The sequence below is a fragment of the Brachyhypopomus gauderio genome, chromosome 2, assembly GCF_052324685.1.
Source record: "Brachyhypopomus gauderio isolate BG-103 chromosome 2, BGAUD_0.2, whole genome shotgun sequence".
NCBI classification, from domain to species: Eukaryota; Metazoa; Chordata; class Actinopteri; order Gymnotiformes; family Hypopomidae; genus Brachyhypopomus; species Brachyhypopomus gauderio.
The window spans coordinates 21100908-21126529 of NC_135212.1; the positions used below are offsets into that span (position 1 = coordinate 21100908).

The 25622-nt window shown below is 43.2% G+C and overlaps 3 protein-coding genes across 6 annotated transcripts in view; 1 reads left to right on the forward strand and 2 right to left on the reverse strand.

Annotated features, from left to right (window-relative positions):
• Positions 1-1055: 1055 nt before the first annotated feature.
• LOC143492163 (CDK5 and ABL1 enzyme substrate 2-like) lies at positions 1056-10701 on the forward strand. Of its 2 annotated transcripts, none has more exons than XM_076990822.1 (3): positions 1056-3439; positions 9295-9400; positions 10057-10701. In XM_076990822.1, coding segments are annotated over exons 1-3 (267 nt in total). In that variant the 5' UTR covers positions 1056-3437; the 3' UTR covers positions 10216-10701. The 2 variants fall into 2 exon arrangements, with proteins under 2 accessions (XP_076846937.1, XP_076846936.1); XM_076990821.1 differs by lacking the exon at positions 1056-3439 and adding an exon at positions 3516-3701.
• Positions 10702-13855: 3154 nt separating this feature from the next.
• On the reverse strand, positions 13856-20746 carry LOC143492189 (NACHT and WD repeat domain-containing protein 2). 2 transcript variants are annotated; one of them, XM_076990823.1, is made up of 7 exons: positions 20403-20734; positions 19966-20054; positions 19475-19582; positions 18987-19190; positions 18751-18886; positions 18168-18670; positions 13856-18061 (listed from the first exon to the last, which is right to left on the reverse strand). In XM_076990823.1, exons 1-7 carry the CDS (start codon positions 20440-20442, stop codon positions 14336-14338), a joined length of 4806 nt encoding a protein of 1601 aa, XP_076846938.1. In that variant the 5' UTR covers positions 20443-20734; the 3' UTR covers positions 13856-14335. The 2 variants fall into 2 exon arrangements, with proteins under 2 accessions (XP_076846938.1, XP_076846939.1); XM_076990824.1 differs by lacking the exons at positions 13856-18061; positions 18751-18886 and having other exon boundaries at positions 18398-18670; positions 20403-20746.
• A 190-nt stretch (positions 20747-20936) lies between these two features.
• The window catches only part of fchsd2 (FCH and double SH3 domains 2), a 49948-nt gene continuing 45262 nt past the window's right edge, over positions 20937-25622 (reverse strand). The window contains exons 16-20 of one of the 2 annotated variants that reach the window (XM_076990826.1): positions 25433-25610; positions 25123-25340; positions 23754-23925; positions 23521-23612; positions 20937-23358 (exon numbers count right to left, since the gene is read on the reverse strand). In XM_076990826.1, coding sequence (XP_076846941.1) covers positions 23275-23358; positions 23521-23612; positions 23754-23925; positions 25123-25340; positions 25433-25610 — 744 coding nt within the window. In that variant the 3' untranslated portion in view covers positions 20937-23274. Of the gene's footprint in view, positions 23359-23520; positions 23613-23720; positions 23926-25122; positions 25341-25432; positions 25611-25622 lie in introns of both variants that reach the window. The other variant, XM_076990825.1, reaches the window with a different exon arrangement.

The following is a 25622-nucleotide window of genomic DNA, read 5'->3' on the forward strand; positions in this document are numbered from 1 at the left end:
ACACTGATGCTGTGCCTGTTGATGGCGTGTTGGGGCCTCTGACATGCGCACTGATGCTTTAGCTGTTAATGATGTGTTGGGGCCACTGAACTGCACACTGATGCTGTAGCTGTTGTGTTGGGGCCACTGACATGCACACTGATACTGTAGCTGTTGATGGCTTGTTGGGGCCACTGAGATGCGCACTGAAGCTGTAGCTGTTGATGGCGTGTTGGGGCCACTGACATGTGCACTGATGCTGTAGCTGTTGAGGGTGTGTTGGGGCCACTGAACTGCACACTGATGCTGTAGCTGTTGATTGCTTTAGCGGCACTGACCTGCACCTTGATGCTGTATCGATTGAGGGTGTGTTGGGGCCAGTGACCTGCACACTGATGCTGTGCCTGTTGATGGCGTGTTGGGGCCTCTGACATGACATGCGCACTGATGCTTTAGCTGTTAATGATGTGTTGGGGCCACTGAACTGCACCCTGATGCTGTAGCTGTTGTGTTGGGGCCACTGACATGCACACTGATACTGTAGCTGTTGATGGCTTGTTGGGGCCACTGAGATGCGCACTGAAGCTGTAGCTGTTGATGGTGTGTTGGGGCCAGTGAACTGCACACTGATGCTTTGCCTGTTGATGGCTTGTTGGGGCCACTGACATTCACACTGATTCTGTAGCTGTTGATGGCGTGTTGGGGCCACTGACATGTGCACTGATGCTGTAGCTGTTGATTGTGTGTTGGGGCCACTGAAATGCACACTGATACTGTAGCTGTTGATGGCTTGTTGGGGCCACTGACATGCGCACTGATGCTGTAGCTGTTGATGGCGTGTTGGGGCCACTGAACTGCACCCTGATGCTGTAGCTGTTGATGTTGTGTTGGGGCCACTGACATGCACACTGATACTGTAGCTGTTGATGGCTTGTTGGGGCCACTGACATGCGCACTGATGCTGTGGCTGTTGATGGTGTGTTGGGGCCAGTGAACTGCACACTGATGCTGTGCCTGTTGATGGCTTGTTGGGGCCACTGACATTCACACTGATACTGTAGCTGTTGATGGCGTGTTGGGGCCACTGACATGTGCACTGATGCTGTAGCTGTTGAGGGTGTGTTGGGGCCACTGAACTGCACACTGATGCTGTCGCTGTTGATTGTTTTAGCGGCACTGACCTGCACCTTGATGCTGTAGCTGTTGATGGCTTGTTGGGGCCACTGACATGCGCACTGATGCTGTGGCTGTTGATGGTGTGTTGGGGCCAGTGAACTGCACACTGATGCTGTGCCTGTTGATGGCGTGTTGGGGCCACTGACATATGCACTGATGCTGTAGCTGTTGAGGGTGTGTTGGGGCCACTGACATGTGCACTGATGCTGTAGCTGTTGAGGGTGTGTTGGGGCCACTGACATGTGCACTGATGCTGTAGCTGTTGAGGGTGTGTTGGGGCCACTGAACTGCACACTGATGCTGTCGCTGTTGAATTTTTTTGCGGCACTGACCTGCACCTTGATGCTGTAGCTGTTGATGTTGTGTTGGGGCCACTGACATGCACACTGATACTGTAGCTGTTGATGGCTTGTTGGGGCCACTGACCTGCGCACTGATGCTGTGGCTGTTGATGGTGTGTTGGGGCCACTGAACTGCACACTGATGCTGTCGCTGTTGATTGTTTTAGCGGCACTGACCTGCACCTTGATGCTGTATCGATTGAGGGTGCGTTGGGGCCAGTGAACTGCACACTGATGCTGTGCCTGTTGATGGCTTGTTGGGACCACTGACATTCACACTGATACTGTAGCTGTTGATGGCATGTTGGGGCCACCGACATGCGCACCGATGCTGTAGCTGTTGATGGTGTGTTGGGGCCAGTGAACTGCACACTGATACTGTAGCTGTTGATGGCTTGTTGGGGCCACTGACATGCGCATTGATGCTGTAGCTGTTGATGGTGTGTTGGGGCCACTGACATGCACACTGATACTGTAGCTGTTAATGGCTTGTTGGGGCCACTGACCTGCACCTTGATGCTGTATCGATTGAGGGTGTGTTGGGGCCAGTAACCTGCACACTGATGCTGTGCCTGTTGATGGCTTGTTGGGGCCACTGACATGCACACTGATGCTGTAGTTGTTGATGATGTGTTGGGGCCACTGAACTGCACCCTGATGCTGTGCTTGTTGATGGTATGTTGAGGCCACTCACCTGCACCCTGATGCTGTAGCGGTTGAGGGCGTGTTGGGGCCTCTGACCTGCACCCTGATACTGTAGCTATTGATGGTGTGTTGGGTTTTGTGTATTCACTACCATTTTTAATGTCTCTACGTATCTTACCAAAGTACACTGCAGGTACCTACATATATAGTCTGTAATTGGTTGGGATGCTCATTAGTACTGCAAAGTCCAATGCTATTATGGATTAAACATTGTGCAGCCCTCAGCAGTAAAATATTTTTCTGGAATTAAAATGTGGAGTAAAATGAGCATTGGCCTCTTGAGTATGTTCCCTGTTATCGACTATTGACATGCAGCTAAGTAATGCAGCTTTTTACTGCCTCCTCATTTAAGTCCCATCTCAGTGTCAACTGTATGTGTGTGTGTGTGTGTGTGTGTGTGCTACAGCATGCGGACCACGAGCCGTGTGCGATTGGTGTAAAGGATTGGACAAGCACTTGCTAAAAAATGCAAAGTGGGTCAGGCCAAGACAGCAGAGGGAGCACAAGGTCCAAGCAAAAGTTTCCTTTTTCTCTTTTTTTTATTTTTCTTTAGAAAGTGGATATTTATGCAAATAATTACTCAAAAATAATAGTAATAATAGTAACAAAGCATCAACATATCAAAAGAAACATACTGTTCAAAATCCCAACTTGCTAAGTCTCTCTCCACGAGACAGAAGCCACAATGGCAGCAGAATTCAACGGGGTTGCTCCCTATTCAAGTTCCAATACTCGGCTATTTTGACTAAACATATAAAGCCGGCGGCCAGCACCATTCCTACACAAAAGGGAAACACTTAACATGCACCAGACAAAACAAACATTAGACAAACTCTGATGCATCAGTAAAACATTACACCTCATTTACAACACAATTTGCACAAGTGAAAATCAAAATCTAACATTGCCTAACATCGCAGCCAACATTTAACAGACGACCATTTAGCCACAGCCCCTCTCCGTCAACCCCCTGACATTTCGGCAAGCTGAACCGGGCCACTTCCGGACGGAACAAAATAAACAGGCCTTGGTTCCTCGCCGACCCCTTTTTGCCGCCCGTGAGTCCATTATTTTCTCTTTCTGTACTTAAAAAGAAACACCAATAACTTCCTAAGCACAATAAAAGACCTCGGTCCATAGAGGGACAAAAGTCTCTCGGTTGTCGATTAGCTTCATAGCGTTTTTGGGCAGCGCTTTCATCCAGAGCCTTTGGGGAAACTGAACGCCAACGTCAGCATGTGAGCAGACGTATGGACGTGTGTGTATATGTATGTGTGTGTGCATGAAAAGGCAAAAAAAAAGGGGGGGGGGGGGGGGGGGATGGAGGAAATGTGCGGCCCGTCCATGACTGTCACAATTGGTAATGATCTGAGGGATGGCATCATGCCCTGTCTTCCTTCTCACAGAGGACACATTCTTACTCTGTCCAAGTATCTTTCCAAATGGGGAAACTTTTTTTCCTTGCCTGGAACACAGGAATGTTCACGACTTAAGCTCCAGGTGAGAGACAGCACATGTTTTCACCAGGTGTTATTAGCAACAGCAGGGTAAATGCATGCTCAGAATATGCTGCCTGAACTTTCGGAAAAAAAATCAGAAGTGTCCTGTCTTTGAGATGAAAGGCCTAGGCAAAGTAAAGCTTAAGAAATGTTTAGTTACTTTGTGTAAACTTTTGTTGTTAACCTTGGCTACATGGTCTAGTTTTTTATATTTAATAAATAAAGTAATTCAGCAGAAATTGTGCATATAGGTGAGCAGTGGCCAACAAATCAGGGACTTAGGGCCAAGTTTTCTGCAGGCCCTGTTCTACGCTGCGTTGACCTGGTGTTGGTGGTGGTGGTGATGGTGTGTGTGTGTGTGTGTGTGTGGGGGGGTTTAACACCAGATGTTAATTTCATATGTTGTGCATTTGTCTGTCGCATCATCATTCAGATCTGTCTTGTAGTCAATATACAGGTTTAGTTCTGTCAGCACTGTACAAAGCTAAAATGTCTGAACATCTATTTTCATTTTTTAACAATTAGCTAAGTAGCAATAATTTCAAGACTTCAATTTTCTTCAGTCTCACTTTCCTTACACTAATTTATGACTTAAAAGCCAATTCATCAACTTTACTGAATTTATAAACTGATTATACGATATCCTGTAATTATAGTTCAGTAATGGAGTTTGGTAATGATGGACTGAATCTCCATGGGGTGTGTATTCATTTGTGCTACAATTAGACATGGCGAAGATGTATGAACCAGGTGCATGAGGAAAGTACTCTGTTTGCTCACAATTCTAGCAATAAACATTTGACTGATCATCTTGTTGAGCTATTCATTTGACTGATAATCTTGTTAAGGATACTCAGCCTTTTCTTCCCAAGTCTGGGAATAATTAAAGCTGGGGGCAGTAGAATTTTGGCAAGGCTATTTTTAAATACATCCTACCAGTGGGGTGTTCGTTGGGGTGAATAATATATAATTTTAATTAAACAACAGCTACAATCCCACACCAAAAGTACTAGGTGAAAAAAAACATTCTTTACTAAACCCTTAAGTCCCCGAGATCAACAAATGAATTGTGCCTATAATTCTTATATGGTTAATTCAAGTTAATTGTCCTGGTGTACAAAGACAAAATTTACAAAAATTGTGTCAGTGTCCAAATAATAATGGACCATAATGGAATAATAATATATACCATCAGTAATGAGCAGGTTCCAAGAACACCATGCTAGCCAAGGCTTGCATATTTTGGATGATGATCAGTTTGTTCGTTCCCCATACTTTAGAGTCTGCTAGCTAGCTTTAGTGTAAATTATCCAGCTAATTGCTTAACGATCCTTGGTAGATGCAGCCGTAAATCTTACCGAAATAACGTTCAATTTCACGCATGCGTAGTCTACGTCGGGTAGTGACAAACACTTGAGGTCAAAGTTAACATTTTCGTATGATTTCAAAAGAGAAATAATTTTATGACAAAATGTTAACAAAAGCTAAAATGCAATGACATGCATTGTTGTGAAATCATCATGAAAGAACGTGATAAGAAATAGAAAAAGTGAAAGAGAAAAGTGAAAATAGTGATTCAACTATGGAAACAACCGACCTATGACAAGTTCTCTTTTCTTTTAACATCCCAAAAAACAGGATAAAACAGTTGCAGGCATACAGGCCATAAACACAGTAACATTTCACACACACAGGTGTACACAATGCACAACGCAATCAACCATCCCCGCAGTCAACCCCAAACCCACACACAGACACTGAAATAGACAAGCAGGTACTCACACGTAGTCCTGTACGGTAACCGGCCATGGGGAACATAACGGGGAAAACGGAGCAAGAGAATCCGGGTAACGTCCCGTGCCCAGAAGATCTGATCGGTAGGGAGCTAGGTGGTCGCGATGCACAATGAGGCCCCGCGCGTGCACCTTGTGGATCCACAAAAACGGGACCAGGCTTCTTGCCAACATCGTCGATCGGAGGCGCGCTGCACGGCAGGTCCCCGGCGGGAACACGCGGCAGTACGGGGGGTACACCTGGCGTACCAACCGTCCCTCGAAGCTTACCACATCCTCTAGTTGGGCCTCGAAGGCCGCCAAATCAGCCTCGCCATCGTAGCACAGCAGGCCGTCGCGGGTGCCGCGGACGGTATCGCCATCGAACGGCTGCCTTGTCTTCCTCGTCGCGTCGCTCGACCTCTGCACTCTCTCCGTCTCCATCGCCAGCCGTTCGAGTTCATCTGAGATGCGACCCATCTCCGCGCGCAGAACCACTTCTGACGCCAATTGTGTCGTGGTTTGGAACGGAGAGACAGCAGGCAGATCCATTGTTAACGTAACACGATAGAATTATATAGAATTACCTGAGCAATGTAATCACATATGGAGTCGTGATAACGTAGAACAGACCCAAATGGTACACGAAACATGAGGGAATGTCATAGGGTTGCCACACACGCATTTGACTGTCTTCACCATTGGTCTTCACACGCCACACATCCGATTTCTCACGCCGAAAAAAAAATCTAGTTTATTTACCTCTGATCCATATCTATGATGTAATGAGTTACTAGTTCGCTCTGGCGCCAACCACTGGCGATCGATCGATCGCGATATAATACTTCAAATGTCCAATTTACACCCCCTCAAAACAAGTTACGTTACACACCCCCCCCCCCCCCCCCCCCCAAAAAAAATTACACTCGCCAACCTCCCAGGTTCTAATCTCACTCCAAGTGATCTTAAAAAGTAACCCTGATGTCATAAATGAGACAACATTACACACACACACACGGCAGGAAGGCTCAGACAGAATACAACTACATAAACTGACAGAGTGTAACTTTTAACAGCACATATAATCAAATACATAACCGATAAATACATGCACAGACATCACATCAACACAGAGCAATACCGGAGCTGCAGGGGCATGTAGCCCCGTCCTCCATTGGACCGACGCTACAGTATGCTTGTGAAACTGCTTTCCCTGTGGAGATTAAAAAAATTGTAGATTGCTCTTAACCTTTTCACTCTTTTCAAGATTTAAGAGTGATAGTATTCTCTCTGCATTATGCATATCTGTAGACTGATTTCATTTTCCGATGAGAGCGAGAGAGAGAGGGAGGTAGCAACGTTTGTTTATACATTTTCTCCTGAGGCCTACTTTCTATTTTGCTATTTGGTTAGTTGGTTATGGTTACGCGGCTTGGGACAAGGAGCATGTGTCAGATCGAAAACTTCCCATTGAAACAAACTGCTGCCTACCAGAAAGATACGATTGAAACCACGCTAATGCAGTGCCAGTTACACCAACCGTGTTATTGAGCCGAGTTAGTAAAAGGCTATGAGACACCGTATCAAAGGCTGCAGTAAGGTCCAACTGTACAAGAAGACTCGGCAGTCCTTGGTCAGCTGACATCAGCAAGTCATTGACAACCCTACCAAGAGCAGTTTCAGTGCTGTGATTCCTCCTAAAACCTGATTGGAAGACCTCAAACAGATCACATGATTGAATATGTTCTGTTAACTGAGCAGCCACTGTTCGCTCCAACAGTTTAGCAAGGAAAGGGAGATTAGAGATGAGCCTATAATTTGCGAGGTTCTCAGGATCTAAGCCAGGCTTCTTGAGAACTGGAGTAATAGCTGCCAGCTGCTGCTGGCTTATGCTTGAATGAAAGCACACTCCCTGCCTGTACAGGCTCTAAAGCAGATTCAACTAACGGGACTGCAGTTGACATGCCCACTGTTGTAACCAAAGGTGCAATTACAGGACTAAAGAAAGTTCTTATAGACCTCTGATACTCTTAGCATGGCAACATTGGGCATTTCTCCATTCAACGCTTTATAAAGTGAACTTCTGAAAAATATTAAAAGCAAAGAAGTGTATAACCATTACATCAAATTACTGCCACAATATAATCTAAACTTCATTACACATCACATGGATCAAAGGTAATATAGTCTAACCTCACACAGTCAGCAGTTGAATTCCTTGGTTTTCGAACCTCCATTTCTCCAACTGGTCTCGGCTTCACACCCTAAAAGTAGGGACACATTTAGCACTGTTTTAATGGTGGCTACATATGGATGAACATACATGTGACATACAAACTGACATGATAGGTAACTTACCAGTGTCTTTGGTTTGTGCCAAAGCTGCTCGGTGTCTGTGCAGCTTTGGACTGGAGGTACAGCAGGAATATCTAGCTGAGAATAGTGTGCAGTCTGATAAAGAAGGGCAACCAAATGATTGCACAGGGCACATCCTGCCACACAGGAGCAATGGGTGCTCACCAAAATGACAGGGCTCGAGTGTTTTAACACCATCTAAGGAGAAAAAATATATTAAAATATCTGTTAACATTTTATTGAACAGCAGTAACTGAACAAAAATAAATAAGTCAGGTAAAGTTTCCCCAAATTAGTTGACTGTACACATCCACTTTAATTCACTAAAGGTAGAGAGATAGAATATGTAGGCATATGCAAAAGCTTGGGCACCAAATACCATGTTTTATTGATGCTATTGATTTAATCAATGTGATTAGTGAAGGGTGTGATTGGAGATGACCACACCTTCAATATTTAATCAGCTTTGCTTATATTATGGCAGTAATCTGATGTAGTGGTTACATACTTCTGTACACTTATACATTAAAGGATCTTTAGTCCTTTAATTTAGTAACCACCCTCTCCTATCTAAGACTATAGGCTAGCACCATCAGGATGTGCATATGTTTTGCCAGAACAGGAACAACTGTATGTGAAGTCCCTGGAAGTCTTATTCAGCAAAGGCCACAGGATTAAGGCTGCTTTTGCTTCCTTAGTTATTTAGTTAAATATCTTCCGAAAAAAACAGTAATTGTTATGACTGATTAGTGCATGTTTGTACATACATACATACATATATACACAAACAGTGAGTCCGTCAACCCTGAGCAAAATCCTGGTGACAAACAGCCTGAGCAAAATCCTGGTGAGGACTTTTACTTTCTGAACCTGGAATTGACAACTCTGTTTAACTGAACGTAACTGAACTGATCAGTTTCTGAACAGTGCATGTAGCATTTCACGTGCGACAGATTTGGCTTTCAGCCGGTGTTGTGCCGAATTCCGACTCCCCTAGTTTATCCGTGCATAAAGACGATACAGATGATATTGTCGATTTATGTTTCTATGCATAAATAAGAGCTAGACTTTAACTATCCATCACAGCCAACGGCACGGCATTATTTATGTCCAAAGCCACACTGGCTCAAGGGTGTTAATTATTTTAAATAAAATACTGAAGTTCACCTCTGACCACATGACTTCGCAGTATTACAGCAGTATTATGTCTAAATATCTAGTTGGGACAAAACTAGAGTGCTCAATGAACTAAGTTATAGTCACTGTACCTCACAGGATTGAAATGTCTGGTTAACTCTTAAATTTTTTTACTTATCTGTTTTGGCCTCACCAAAATCATACTCCCCTTATTAAAATAACCCTTGTTGAATGTAGAGATATATGTCATATGGAATAGCCTACACATCCCGATAAGTCACAAAAATTAAAGCATTAAGCAGACATTTCAATCCTGAGGTTCTGTTGCAGGCCCTCTGATCAAGGCCAACCACAAACTGGTGGCGCTGCCTGCCCTCTGCTGGCCACCAAGAGCAACAGCGACCTGCAGAAACAAGAGGACAAACAGCTGATGGACGTGAGTGCAGACCAGACAGAAAGGAACAATCAAAGAGCTGCACGAGGAACCTGCTAGGAGAAGGAATCAGTACACATGCATACATAATACATACATACACAAGTGTGTGTGTGTATTCAGTTCACAGCAATGAATGACATTAGTATCACGCAGGAAAACACATCATTGTGTGCTGTGGATGTTGAGGGAAGAGCCAGTGTGTAAGGAGATGAACTACTGTTGTAATCAATCGGAGCTTGTACATGACATTGTTCAAGAGATTGAACAGGACATTTTAGTTAGCGTGTAGCATTTAATCATAGCTATACAAGCCAGCATTTTGAGTCTATTGAATGTCAAGAATTTGATGTCTGCAGGAATGCAACTGGAATGCAAATTTTTAATGATGTGTATTAAACAGCCTTTTCTGTAAGGTTGCTTTTACGAGCCCCACAATAACCATTGATTTGAGTCACTTCAAGTTGACAAGTTCATAATCATTTAGTGTCATTTTATTCCTGCACAGAGTACACACACCAAAGTGCAAGATAACACAGATGTTAAAGTGCTTCAATAATACCTAAGTATAATCATGCTCTGGAGCATGTTCCCATGAAGCTCAGCCAAACAGAGCGAGCGCACTAACTCGGGCCCCTCACTGTCTCTGCTCTTTGCAGGAGCTGGAGGAGAACTTCCACATTAGCAGGATGGAGCTGATCGCCTTTGAATTCAATGTGCTGGTGTCTCTAGAGATGGTCCTCTACCTGCCCGAGAGCAGGTCACGACCCACTACCACCGCCTGGTGCAGCAGTCCTGAGCCTTCCGGTCCCAGCTAGCCCAACCAGCCCAGCCAGAGCTGATGCCCCCTTTGAGTGGGTGTGGTTATGCAGACCAGCCTCAGGGAGGACTTCAGCCCAACACTAAGTGCTTGTGGCTTATACTGAACTTTTGCTCTTGCTTTTTGTGTTTGTTTTTGGGACTTATGCGAGGCAAATTAAATGACAGTAATATTAGTTAAAGCCTTTAAATGAACTCAACACTCAAATAGTAAGAGATATTTCCCCCATCCTGTGTGTGTGCACGCTAAAATACTTCCCACGTGCAATATATGTAAAAATAACAATGTAATTAGCTTGTGCAATATCCAACATATCATGTAAACATTGCATTGACCAGTTGTATATTTGGATCATTCTATGTCATTGAGTGTATTTATTGTCTGTATTGTGTGTATTTATTGTCCCAACAAGCACCTTGGAGTAGAAGCAAATTTCATCGTAATGCAAATTACAATGACAATAAAGGCGATTCTGATTCTGATTCTAATGACACTATACAACAAATATAATTTACTATAACTATAAATTATTATACATCTAGTCCTTCCTGCTTTTAACCTATTAATGGTTATAATGTGTATAGTTTTATGTTATGTATGATTTTTTTTTATTAGTTTGTCACTTGTACTACATCACTGTATTATTTGACAGTGGGTTGTGTTGAGACTTTCAAGGAGTATAAGAAGGCTCTAGTTCAGTGTTTGTAAATCTACTTAACACATGAACTATGCCCTCAAACTCTGCTGCCATGCTAGTTATCATGGTTCCTTGAGTGTTCATATGTTTCTGCCTTCAATAAGGAACTACATTACTGTGTTCTGTGTGCAGTAACTAGTGGACAAACATTGGTCATTACCTCTCCCTCCACTGGTATACACAGAAAAAAGCACAAAAATCAAGACATTTACTCTATACTGTTTAAAATCTTAATATATAGTAATTGAGACACTTTCTCATCTTGCTTTGTGACTCATGACTCATGAAACCATTAGTGGTGAAAGCAGCTCTTGTGAACATCTGATAGCCTTATCACTATGAAGTTATTTACTTTGCTTGTCAGTGCTAAAAATGGTGCAATTGTATAGCTGATCTACAATTGGCTTATAGCAAAAACCACCAAAATGAGAGTGAAACAATGTGTCTATGTTTTTGTGTTAAAATCAAGTTAGTTTTGTTTCTTCTTCAATTTCAGCTTTCCAGATTATTATGCTCAATTTGTGATTATTTACAGTACTAATAATCTGTCAAACATATATGGTACATGTGTCTTTTTCTATTATCATCATGATGATAAAATTTAATAATATATATTTTAGAATATTGTATGCACCTACCTTGTGATAGTAAATTAAAGTCAGGTGTGTAGGTCAGACTCTGGCGATGGCGCCCTCTGGCGGTCACGGGTGTGATTGACAATCCTGACAAAATGCCATTGAACTTGTGGTAAACACTGGTATTTACCATATGTAGCTACTATACACTCAGCTCACGAGACGAGACGAGACACGATATTGGGCTCACGATAACGAGACGAGATTTTAAGAAAACTAAAATGACAAATTATATGATTGGACAACAGACTTTTATTTAACTGAGTTACACATGCATTTTGAAATGTTTTATTATAACTCTTAACATGCATGATGTAAGCATGAACTTACTTCCTCTACAAATTGAAATTAAAATTAAATGTCATAAAAGGTTTATTAAAATAAGTGAGGACTCACTGTATTATGTGCAAAACAAAAAGTTCTTCTCTGTCAATACAGAGTACAAATAGTGCAAACAGCCTGACCAAGTATGTCTTTGAATTTGCTGCAACTACACTGCCATGTTCATTTTTAAGAATATTAGCATCCCCACACTGCTCCTCTGCTGTCTCAACCAGAGACCGTATATATATATATATTATATATATTATATTATATATATATATATATATATTATATATATTATATTATATATACAGTCTCTGGTCTCAACTTGCCAAAGCGTGCCTTTCTGTGCATTCTGGCTGCTTGCTGGATCACAAATCCCGCGAGACAGATAACGCGACGAGAAATATCGCTGAGTTACATCCCGCGAGATCTCGAGATCTCATCACAATTACAATTTATTCTTTTATGCCAGTTATTTTAGTTGTTGTGTTAATAAATTTACACAGCACATCTAGATCGGTTGCAGGCTACAGTACCACAGTTGGAATCTGAATGGTTAATAAAATCAGTCTTGATGAGCATGTCTTTAATGTTCTTGTCTCTTCTCATCCTGGAGGATCCTGAAGTGTTGAAGTATAACATTAGCCACTATTTTATTTGTGGGATAAGTCAGAACCAAAGGATTTCTTGTTGTCTCAGTAGATTGTTTCTAGGTCAGTGCATCTACTCTCTGAATAGGTAACACACGAGTAAAGGAGCATCTATGACTTCCTCAGGAAAACCAGTTTTGGAAATGTTCATGCATTTTAATGCTATGCTGGAATAAGTCTTCATTGTCACTACAAATGCGTTTAAGTCTGAGAAGTTGCGAGTGAAGAATTGAGTTTTTGCAGGCCTTGGAAGGGGAAGAATTAAATTGTAGATAGGAATGAGAGTCATACCAGGATGTGCTATTTTCCATGTATAATCAAGAACTGGGTGGAACTTGGAGAATGAAGAAATGAAATTTCTCAACAAATCCAACAAAGAGGTTGGCATAAGATGGTCCCATTTTGGTCCCCATTCTGACATCTCTTATTTGTGAATATTTCTAGTCAGGGCCGGAGTGGGCCACTTTTTCAGCTCGGGAGTTTCATGCCCAAATCCGGCCCATAATTATTTTTCCCTCCCAATCGGCCCAAACTAGATTGACATGAGCCGGCCCATCGGGAATCCTCCCGAACCTCCCGATTAGCCACTCCGGCTCTGGTTCTAGTCAAAAGTGAAGCAATTCAGATTCAGCACAAGTTCAGCTCGTCTTAACAGAATCTCTGTAGGAGAGTTCTTTTTGGAATATTAAACCTGTGTGATGATTCTTTAACATATGTACATAATAATAGGTTGAAAATGTCATCCAGAAACTGGAAAATGATTTCTGTAGGGCAAGAACAGGCAGATGCAATCTGATGTCCAGGATTATTTTCCTTATGAATTTTTGTGAAGAGATAGAAACGTCTACAGCGAGGATTATCTACAATACGACTGCATGCAGAATAGAGAGGTCTCTTGCTGAAATGGCATGATTAATAGTGGCCCGAATAGAAGACTGTATCTGTGGAGTGATAGAGTTGTTCTGCCTATAAAAAGCAGTGTCAAAAATCTGGTGGGTTGCTTCCTTCAACCACTAACAACCACTACTACATGTCCATACAAATTAAATTAATAAATAAAATAAATCTACCTTAGGCAATAGACCAGGGGACCAGTAAAACTAATTTGTATGCTGACATATTAACATAAAATGGCTGAATTATAATGGCTGTTACAGTTTGTGACCAACTATCTATGTTCTATTATTTCTTGCAAAACATTTTATGGTAATTTTCAACATGCTGGCATCTTACTAATTAATGTTGGCATGAGAATAAAAAAATCACCTCAGAATAAATTTGAATTTTTTATTTAATGAGATGCATCAGTAAAAGTATTTAGGCCATGTAATGCATAACATTTCTCTATTATTCTTCCTAACTGTTGCTCAACTAATAGGGATGCAGTAATCCAGAATATAATTTCATTGTGCTCATTATTCCTTCATGACTGTGAAACTCTGCTTGTAGAAGTTGCAATATGAAAGTTCTCAAACTTTAAACCACAGGAAAATATATTTTTAAATATTTTATTCCATGTCAAGATACACAGTTTCACAGTGTTGGTTATTGGCTCATAGATGTATAATTGTGATAATATAGCATATAATATCAATAACCAAATGGACAGACACATAACACTTTAAAAATTATACTAATAAGTAGAGGAGGAAGGCAAATCCAAAATGAAACCAATCACACAATCAAATGAACTGACTAATAATAATCATACATTTTCAAACCAAATGTAACTAATTATAGTCCTCTGGAAGGTGCACAATGTGCTTGCTTGGTCCCTCTCTTGGGCCTGTGGTAGCTACCACAATATATTTATGGAAATTGAGAGACTACATCCACCCAAATAAGGTCAGGGTTTGCCATGGGTGTCCAAACCACTGGTTCATCAATTGGAGACATTAGTCTTGCGCTCTGACATTTATCCCTGGAATTGATGTAACCTACTTCTGGATCACTAATAGCATACATTCCAATAGAGCCATCCTCAAAACCTACGTATACGCACAGTGTCTCAGACAGAGCTAGAGCAGAAGGGGTCTTACAGAAGTAAAACATTCCCACCCTTTTCCCGTCTTTTACTCGTTGTACGGCCAATATTTGCTTGATGTTTGGGTCAAACGAACAACTCTGACACCTAACTGAAGGCTTGCAGATATACACTACATATTTATCAGACATGTCTACAAATTGTTGGCAGACCTGTCCTTCAGCATTCAAAGAATACAGTTTCCCATGATAAGTATCTACGATGTTTATCTTGGATCCAACTACAGATATTATTCCATACATCCCATCTGATGACAGCTTAAAGAGTAGTGATGGATACTGGAAAGACTGGGGGAACTGGAACTGGTGACAAACAGTTTCATCTGTTAGTTTCCATGTGTACAAAGCTCCTGAAATGGTAATCACAACCACATACTCTGGATGATCTGCTAGAGGATGGAAGGCAACTACTTCTGAACAAACAGAACGGGAGAACCGACTGCCAACATAACCAGACCAGAGACTGACAGCCAGAAGATCCCCACTCTGAATGCCCAAAAGAAAAGTACTCTCAGGTGAAATGACAGCATCTCTGAGATGATGGTGGATGCTGCAAACCACATGGCCACTGCATAACTTCCAGACCCTTGACAGGCTTATTTCTGATAGAGATACTGCAAATTTGCCTTTTGGAGTTGTCAGAATCTGAGATGCTTGACTACCACATATTCTGTGAATGTTCTCATTTGTACTGGTGTCCCAGATGTAAATGTCCCCTGAGGCAATGGTCACAATGTGTGTGCAATCTGCTGAGAGAGCCAGGGCCCCCACAGGACCACAGTGAAGTAGGAGCCCCGCCACTCTTCCACCTAGCACTGCCCACCTCCACACCTGCTCAGAACCATCTGAAGTGTAAAAGTGGTCCCCGCCACGTTCGACAACAACTTTCAGCACTTTCTTGTTGGATTTAGGAGTGGAGGCTGCCACTGAAATAAGATCCATATCCCAGTGAGTGATACCTGTACTTGTGACAGCTGTTAGGAAATTATCCTTTATTTTAACAAGTTTGAAAGCTTGGGTGCCTCTAATGTCAAGAGTTAAAACACACTGACCTGTCAGCCTATTCCAAACAAAAATAAATAGGCAGTCCTCCATGATGGCAATGATGAAGTGTGCGTGGTGATCTAAAACTGCTTGTACAAAGGTTTTGCCCTTTGGTGAATTGAATTGGTCTTCTGTATCTAAAAAATGTCCATCAATTATTTGGATCTGTTGCTTTTTGCATATAAGGAGATGGTCGCTCTCAGAGTAATCTGTATTTAACACTTCCCACTTGTCATGACTGAAGGATTCTTTAACGAGTGCCGGCTTGGTAATTATCTTAAGATCCCATACAAACAAACTTCCGGTGCAATCAACACAGGTCATTGTTTCTCCATTCTCATGGAGGATAAGATCAAACAAAGACATTCCTTTGGAACAAATAAAGGACCCCAAAAGATGGCCACTTTGAGAGTCAAAAACACTTACAATGCCCTTCTTCTGACCGCAGAAAATCATGTGACCGTCCACAGAACATGACATGCATGTTACATTATAGGGGCACTGGAGTGGGGCAATTGCCATGTCCTCAGCAAGCACACTGACAGAGCTCGTTCCCTTAGAGAACAGGAATATCATCCCATTAGACACCAAGACACCCTCCATAGTGGAAATGCTATTTGGATCTTGATGTTGCATCTGAACTTCATGGAGCTGTGACAGAGCATTAATGTCCCATGATAGGAGTTTACCACATTGAGTGGTGAGCATGAATACTTCAGTGGAGCATCTGACATCTGTAAACTTTACTTCCGAAGACTGGGGAAGTTTGATGGCTTGGGAATAATTTCCATTCAAGACCCAAGCACAACCGTTGTTTTGAATAACTATCGCAAATCCAGAATGAGATATGGCTGCCTTGGTAATTGGAGACATCTCTGTTGTTGGAAGCACCCAATGCGTGGCAGGCACTGAGGGTGTGGGAGATAACACTGTATTCACCTCAGTGCTTCCTACTGCACCATCGTGGTTGACCGTATCCTCTAATGCGGGGAAAACGTGTATAAAGGGGAACACATTGGCCTGCATGATCAATGCCAAGTCAGCAGGGTATTCTGTCAACCAGCAGACTGAAGGTTTCAGGACAGCAGTGAGGAGTCCAAGTTCCCTGTGGAATACTTTCGGAGATGCTGTCTCCAGCCAGAACATCAAATCCTCACCTTGTCCCGCATGGAATGTTGCATAGAGGAACTCTGGTGACATCAGCACACGACCAAGCTCCTCAATATTTCCACTCTGCATTAGATGGAAGGGAAGCTCATGCAATTTTCTCATATTGGGATGTGTACACTCACATGAAGCATTGGCAGGAAAATCGGATGTGGAGGCCTGAAACATCCAGGGTTGACCAGGAATCTGCCCGTCAGTAGAAATCTTCACTGGCACGCCATTTTGGATCACCTGGGGTTTTGGCATTTTCATTCTGTAGTTTCCAGAGATGCTGAGCAGCTTAGATGTTCCACGTGCCCACCTGCCACTAAAATAGTTTGCCAATACGGAGTGCCTTTTCTTTTGCTCATTTGAGCAAAGGTACCTCCTAAAGATGACCAGGTTAAAGTGCCTGCTGATCCAGAACAGTGTTTGGATACCTAATGTGATCCTTGTCCCCAGAAACCCCTTGAGGTCTAGCAGCAGTCTCTCCACCACAAACTCTGGGACCCTACACTTATATGGTGCAGAGTTCTTCACAGGGAGGAACGTTGCAAGAACCTCATCATCACAAGACAGGATGTCAGTCAGCTCAGCCTCAGTCAAACCACACCTGGATAGGGTGAGATATTCCAGACTTCTGCCAACTAACACTTTTCCATGTTTTTCCTCAAGGTGATCTAAAAAACGACCAATGTTTGTGTGGATCCCTGGAACTAATGTTTCAGCTGTAACCTCCAACTCTGAGCTCCAGTTACAAATCTGTCTGTAGAGGAGCTCGATGTACAGTGGGAGAGAACATTGTTTTATAGCTTGATTCACATACATCTGCTGACCTGATGTTATCTTCTTATTGGCTGTGGAGAGGAGAGTTGAGAGCATCTGATTACAGCTCTTACTTTCTAATAGGCCTAGCTCAAATAGCAGGGGGGATTCTGGATAATGTGTCTTCATTGCTGAAAGGAATCCAGACTTTGTCGGTGTGGAAGAGATTAAAAGTTTTATGTTAGAAAGCAATGTTCTGGGAAGCCAGGACAAATCTAGTGGTCCATTTGTATTAGGTATTTGGTCTAGCCCATCTATAATAAGGATTAGAGGATTTGGGGACAGTGAGCTTCTGGCCAGGAAATCACAGAAGGTTTTCTTCAGTTGAGCGAGGTCTTTGGGACAGACATTATATGGCTGATTGTAGTATAAAGCAATCTGGTGGCACAGGCTGCTCAGGGTTTCTTTCAAGGAGCCGTCCATGTCTGTAAAGTGCACAATAACCACAGGGTTCTGGTCCTTCATCCATGTTTTGATCTGAAAGATGAATTACCGTATTAGTGACATTTGCATGCACATGTTATGAGCCTCAACTGCTTATTTAAAAATCACCTAATTCAGCAACACCTCATTTAGAACATACCTGACTTGCACAGTGAGCCAAAAACACAGTCTTGCCTGTGCATGGCCCACCAATGAGGATGAATGGGTACTTAGTGTCCTGTTCCAGGTAGGCTTTCACCTGGCTGACCTCAACACGCTCAATTCTGTAGAGACGAGAAAAGACGTGACACAGGTGTCTTTGCTGGGAGAGTGGATTGTAGGCTTGGTGTCTCTCCATCGCCACAGAGCTGTGTACAAGTCCCATAAGATGTGAACTCAGCTGCTGGCCTAGCTCTTCTGCATAGCGCTGTTGGCAGACACAGTCACCGGCCGTGGTGTACACCAGCACCCGGTGTGATTTCACCAGGCCGGGTAGGAAATCGTCACGAAGCTGTTTCATTCGGGACGACTGAAACTCAAAGTGCTGTTCATTTCCATTCTTTTCTTGGTCAGCCTCTCCAGAGGTGTTATGAACATAACAAAGGCATCTTCTCTCATTGGCAGGGGAATCTTGCAGGGCATAGCGGAGGTCATTCTCGAGGCCTAAAATTATGATAATCAAAAATCACCTATCTGCACGTGAAAATCTGACATAAAATCAACCACAATGTAGCCATACTTACTGGATCTAAAATATTTCTGAGCTTTTTCTGGGTTGATATTCCCCTCTAGAAGACACTGGTTCACAACTTCATTTAAGATTTTTCTCCCCATTGCAACTACATCATGCCAACTGTTCTTCTCCAGTTTGCTCCTTGGCTATGGCAATAAGATCTTTTTTGAATATTTTTTCCATAGATCACATAAATATTGAAAACCCATGCTAACTTTTCAGTTATAAAACTCACAAAGGACCTACGTGGGTATCATGTTGTTTCTGGTATGCATGCTGGCTGAGCAAACAGAACGAGGGGGGGATGGTGTTCTCATTCCTCCGGTAGCATTTCTCCAGGGCAGCGGAGCTGCACCCCATCTGCTGGCCAACCTGCAGTATTGTCAGGAACTCGGAGAGCTCCACCTGCTCTGGTAAACATGCACCTCCATACTGCCTTCCCACCAGGCCCTGGCAGACCACACAGAGCAACTGATTAGTGGGTAAGAAACACCTTTATTATTGTGCATCAACAATGAGGATACATCATTTTGCACTGCGTATATATAATAGATTAAGCATAATGAATTTTGCAATTTTAGTATCAGTGTTCCCAAAGAATCTTTGTTTGCAACACACTTTAACATCACCTCTGAGGGTGTGTGTCTGCAAAACATAGCTGGCGTAGACAAACATAAACCTGAGAACTCTGTTGGGCTGACCAATAGATTACAACAAAGCTCAGAGCACATTACCACAAAGAAAGGGCCCAGTGAATTCTGCCGACACTCGTCCAGTAACTGCAATCTCTCCTTCTGCGTCGGCCAGCTGCCAGGGTCCATCCCTTCATATGGGTCAATAATCTACAGCAAACAAGGACATTTAATTCATTTGCTATTATGGTTGTTGAATTTGTTCAGCTCTAACCACAAGCACTTCATTAATTGAAAATGTTATGTTTACTTGGTTTATTTAATTTCATAGCTTTATACACAATGATCTGCCTCAAAGATATCACTCTAACATCATTCACAAGCTGTTTAATTTCAATAATTAAAATGCACTAATGTTTGAACATAAACACTACACCTCATATATACAACAAAAAGCCTCCAGGAAAACACACCATTATTATCATATGAAATCATGAGATAAGCACATAACTTAATAATTCATGTTCACACTATATAAAAACCAAACCAAAAAAACAAAACAGTTGAGCCATCAACGCCGTGGGTCTGCTCACCCTGAAGTCGAGCCCATACGTACGCCTGCAGTCTTCTCTCAGTTTGGGAAACACATCCTCTCTCAGTACCTTCCTTTCTACTACCGAGTCTGAAACACAACGGGGCAACAGAGTGTAAATAACAGCGGTCAAATGCAGCAGCAGTAAACGCAGTACTGTCGGCCAACATGCAGAAATGATCATGAATCATTTCTCTTATTTAAATTTTCCTGGACCTCCTGGAACAGTGGCACCCTGTGCTGAAGACTGAAAGTGGTGGCAGTCAATGAAGCATCGCGTTTAAACTCAATATGATGACATTTTGTAATATTTCATGCTGTCTACGTCCAAGATTCTTGTGATCATAAGTTACAATTATTAAAGATATGACAGAACGTCAGAATAAAATAGCACAATAACACAAAATCTTGTTAACCCTAACGGAAATATTAACTCACCCTCAGGGTTGGAACACAAGTAAATTTTTACACAAGCCATTCTAATTTAGATGAGAATGATCCATAATCCACTTCAGGTTCAAACCATGTTCATGCCACAAAAACATGCAGTAACAGAGTCACTCAGCCTCGTCATAGTTCTGGGTAGTGTGTCCAAGACTGAAGCCCCAGAGTGGATGGGTTATTGCTGGAACTGCAAGACCCTCCTCTTTGCCTTTGTGTTGTGACGCAATGTCCTGACATGTTTAAAAGGGCACTTACCCTGATACTGGAGTGTGTTGGGTAGCACTTACTCACAGACAGGAGGCTTCAATGCCCCCCCCAGCTTATCCACCATTATATATATATTGAAAAGCTGCTATATACACACAAATGCAATCCCAATTATAACCATATTCATTTAGAAACAAAAAAACTATACATTTATTTTAAATTATTAAAAAAACATTAAAAATAAAATATTCTTATAAAGATATTCCTGCAACATCAGACGTATGTTCTTAAGATAGACATATTTGAAAGACATCACAGATGTACTTTTCTTATTTTTTATTTAACATTTTTACACAATAAATACAAATTATTTTACAGCTAATAATATGAAGAAAGAAAAGTTTTCCCGTTCTCTGATACTGTCACGGCAGCAAAAGTCTGATAATATGCCATCTTTTTTCTAGCAGCTTTAAATACTCTTCAAATAAAATACAACACAAATAATAAAAACATTAAAAAAAAGAGTTTGTGGATGAAGGGTTTTTCAAAGCTGCAAATTCAAAACTGTCCAACAGAAACTGGGAATTATTTAAAAGAAAAGAAGTGCCAAACTTTGAGGGAGAAGAGATCTCTCACCAGATGAACCACACTGTAAAGAATAAACTTCAAAACAAGTTTGATAATTCAAAAGATCTCAACGAGATCAACAAGAAAATAGGCTGAGACACAACAAGTGACATAAGGACAAATATTCCTATATCTTCCACTGATTAAAAACATCCAGAACTATTTCTCCCCAAATCCTCACAAGTAGAGATCTGTACTCAAGATGTTATTTACACAACCCTGCTCTCATTACCAATTCTACTCTAATTCTCTAGAAAAAAAACATTTTCTTTCCTCCTGCTGTCAACACGGAGGCAATAAACAAAAGACTTTTTTCCTTTCTTTTTTGTTTTTTTTTTTGCAAACCACGGAGGTGAAATACAATCACTCATCCACACAAGATCAAAAACTCAAAGTTGGGCAGCTATGCTACTGACGATGGGCAACCCATGACGTACAAAAACAGAACTTAAAGAAACAAAGCAATACAACTTTTGGAAAGTGCCGAGATACATAATATACTGTTGAAAATATGGTAAAAATACAGATACAGGTTGATATTAATATAAATACCAAGCAATCAGTACTTCATTTAGGATGAAATGGATAATGGACCGTCGAAGTTTGGCTTCATAGATGGAACCAGATCTTCTAGTTCCTCACAGAGACAGAAAAATACTATTCAAACTGACCCAATCTTGACACTCCAGACTTGCCCAATAGAGAAACAGCTGCCCCTTGTACAGAGTAAAAGCCCTTGGGACTCTAGAGGGTATGCTCTTTTTCAGAAGGGGCTCTGTAGTTGTTTATCCACAGCCCTCCTAACTCACTTCAACAGACGTCCGCATGTAACAGAGCTCCAGGTGCAGTGAGCCGACATGTCCAGCAGCGTTCCCGGCTCAAGCCAGTGTTAAAGTAATGATAGCAAAACATGGAAGATAACGCACTTTAATTAATACTCCTTTATCAACCGCACAGCCACTCGAAACCGATGAGGGGACCGCACAGGGCTGAGGGTTCGCTCCTGGGGAGCACACGCACACCACTACAACTCAAACCTCCATGTGAGCCTCTCAACAACTAAATATTAGAAATACTTACAAACGCAGCTCTTCATAAGAAAAAATGGAGAAAAGGAATACATGTATTCATTATTACAGGACTTGGATGAATATGACGGAGGAAGATGCGTCTGGCTAAAGGAGGAAGAGAACCTGCAGCAAAGCAAAATGGAAGAATCATCCTTCATTCCCTTCCACACCTCCCTCTCCTTACCTCTGTCTCTCGCCATATGACCTGGTCATACACAGTCCCCTTTCTCCTCAGTATATCGTCAGGACTTGCAATGTTGCGAAGCATCCACTCAGTCACGTCATACGGAGACGTCTTACATATTTTGAATATTCCTATGACAACACCAGTAATGTACTGTACTATCACAAATGGGATAGGGTAAAGGTAGAACTACAAGGGGCGGGGCTAGGTATTGGCTCCGCCCCCTGCCACACTCTGCCCCTCTGTACACTGGTCTGCCCCGCCCATCTCTCCAGCACCCCTCCTATTGCATTCTCTGCCCCCCGGAGGTGTACATGTGCAATGAAGCCTTAATCAAACCAACATCTCCACTAGTCCTCCAACTTTCTTTTAGTCTGCCATCTCGCATTTGTACAACAGAACATCTGAATTGCTAAAGCCGCGGGACTGGCCACAGAGCAGGGTCTGTGCAATCGGGCGGGCAGAATGACAGCAGAAGCTTCACTCGTGACCCTGAAGTTCAACATTAAGGTCAAAACCAGACTTGAAATGGTCCATGACTACATACATGAGGACTAGATTTTGGCATGAAAAGGGTTAAAGGCACCAAAACAGTCTGTGACGCCAGGAGAGGTGGTTCCGAAGATAAGGGGGTGGGGGGTAGGCATGTCTTTGAGAAGCAGTACTCCTTGTTTCAGAGTGCTGGGAGGGTGGGTTTTTGCTAGCTCCGCCTCTCTGAGACCAGTGGGAGGAGTCTGAGGTCAGGCGCAGATGAGTACAAAACATTGAGACTGCGCTGCTACACCAGTGTGATCTCCACTTCCTCAGTCTTCTCCACCTGCCTGCGAGGGTGCTGTTTCGGGGGAGGTGGGGCGGCACGAACCTGATGGAGGAAAGTACATCAGTCTGAGCGCATCAGAGTTACACACTATTCCGGCTTTACTACGTTTATTACAAAATGGAGAACTGTGCTCTCATTTCCCCAGCGAGAGAAAGCAACTCTAAATTGAAGTTTCAGAGAACGGTGTTACGGGGGGTTCCGTACAGGCCGCAGTTTGCCCGGGCCGGATCCGTCCTGCGGGAATCTTGGCGGCTGGGAGAATCCCGGGCTCTCTGGGCTCAGGCTGGAACTGTGATCTGTAGAGAGAGAGAGAGACGAAGACACAGTGACCCCTCAGCCTGCTGGGTAATCTAAAATGGAGCGTGGAAGCATGTGGATGGAGAGGTTGGGGGAAGGCCCCTTACTGTGGATGGAGAGGTTGGGGGAAGGCCCCTTACTGTGGATGGCCGGCTTCTGCGGCCCAGCAGGCTTGTGGTCTCCGTTGACGGAGGGTGAGCGGGGGAGTGCGGGGCCGGGGGCGGAGTCCGGGCTCGTGTATGCACCGTAGGCTGGCTGCTCATACAGCGGCAGTGGGGGGAGGGTCGACTGGAGCCTCACGCACGACGACACCTGCGTAGAACACGGGTCACGCTAACGCAACGTGGCAACACAAGACGAGGGACTCTCCCCGCAGGTCTGTGGTATCAGAGACATTAAAGGCCAATATCGCCATTATCATACTGAGAGGGAAAGGTCTCGGTGAATTTATTCATGTCGCACTATAAAAGATGACAGTAAAAACGACTGCGGAACGTATTTACTGCTTGACTGGAAGTGCAGTGCTAGCGTTGTCTGTCAGCAGAGTGATGGTGCTCGCGGAGAGCAGCTGGTCCATGCCAGGTAGGAAACGAAGCACAGACATGAATTCCTTAAACTGCGTTCGGAATCGAACCCTATGTACAGAATTAGTGCACTAGTGTCAGCCATTTTATATTAGTGCTCGAAATCTCAACGGCAGGTTTCATTCCAATTTAGTTGACCAGCACTCACTTATAATGCATCGCAAACGCAGACAAGATGCTAGAATTTCCAATGTGTCCCATATAAGTTATCAGAGCAACTCTGGCAGAAGTCTGACAGAAGTTAGGTTGATTAACGGCTAAGAGAGCAGCAGGAGATGCCTAAGTTTTACATACAAATGTAAGATGATGTCATTTTTATTTAAATATATAACAATGTTTATATTAGAAATTTGACAGTGCCTACTTATTAAGTTATTCGCATACAGATTTAAACTTTGAGGTATACATTTTACATTTTTGGTAGCCATATGATAGCCTTCAAGCCGGGTAAACAGCTAGGTTAGCCAAGTTAATGCCTTTTGCTTACTCGGGTGTACTTGGGTTAGGTTCTAGCTAGGCATCTTTGATGGTCAAAATCACACCACAGCAGGTCAGGGGTCGTGGTAAGTGGTGGCGTGCATGTCTCGCTAACTCCTAACATATCTACGTAGACAGTCCACCAAGGACGGACGGCACGGCTTCTCCTAATTCGGAAGTGGCTCGTTAACCAGCATCCGGCCAATCACAGGAAGGAAGAGGGCAAGCCCGTTCTAAGGAACCGGTGGTCATATCAGACCCAGACAGGAAGAGGGACTGTGAGCATGGTGCATGTATACATAGTGGGGTAGTGGTCGCTCAGTGATTAAGGTGCTTGACTGGTATTCAGAAGGCTGTCAGTTCAAGCCCCACTGGCTTCTGCTGAGCCCCTGAGCAAAACCTGTAACCCTGAATTTGGCCATATATAGACTTGCCACTGTAGACCTACCTGGGCGTCTAAAGTCCAGTGTGAGTCTCCGTTCTCCGCGCTCAGGTCCTCCACCAGCACGGACGGAAAGACGCCCACTCGTCCATTAAACTCGCCCTCCCAGAAGCCGTCGTCCTCCTGATTGTCTTTATTGAGGATCCGAATTACGGCGCCCTCCGGGAAGGACAACTCATCGTCTGTTTGACCCTCATAGTCATATATGGCCTTCACAAAGCTCACTGAGAAGGAGACAGACAGACAGACTTTGCAACATCATCTGCAAAGAAACACCACATCTCAGATGGTCCACAGGTAAAAGAACCAGTCTCACTGCTGGCGTCGCCGTTGATGCTGCCTGAGGCCAGCTCAGGGTCCGTGGAGTTGCTGGAGGTGTGTGAGCGAGTGTCCAGCGCTGCCAGGGACTGGAGCATGCTCAGTAGGCTGTTGGAGGCGGGGAACTGCAGGTACTTCTCTGGCACGTAGCCCACGTGACCCGCCTTGTTGCGCGCCTGCACACAGCA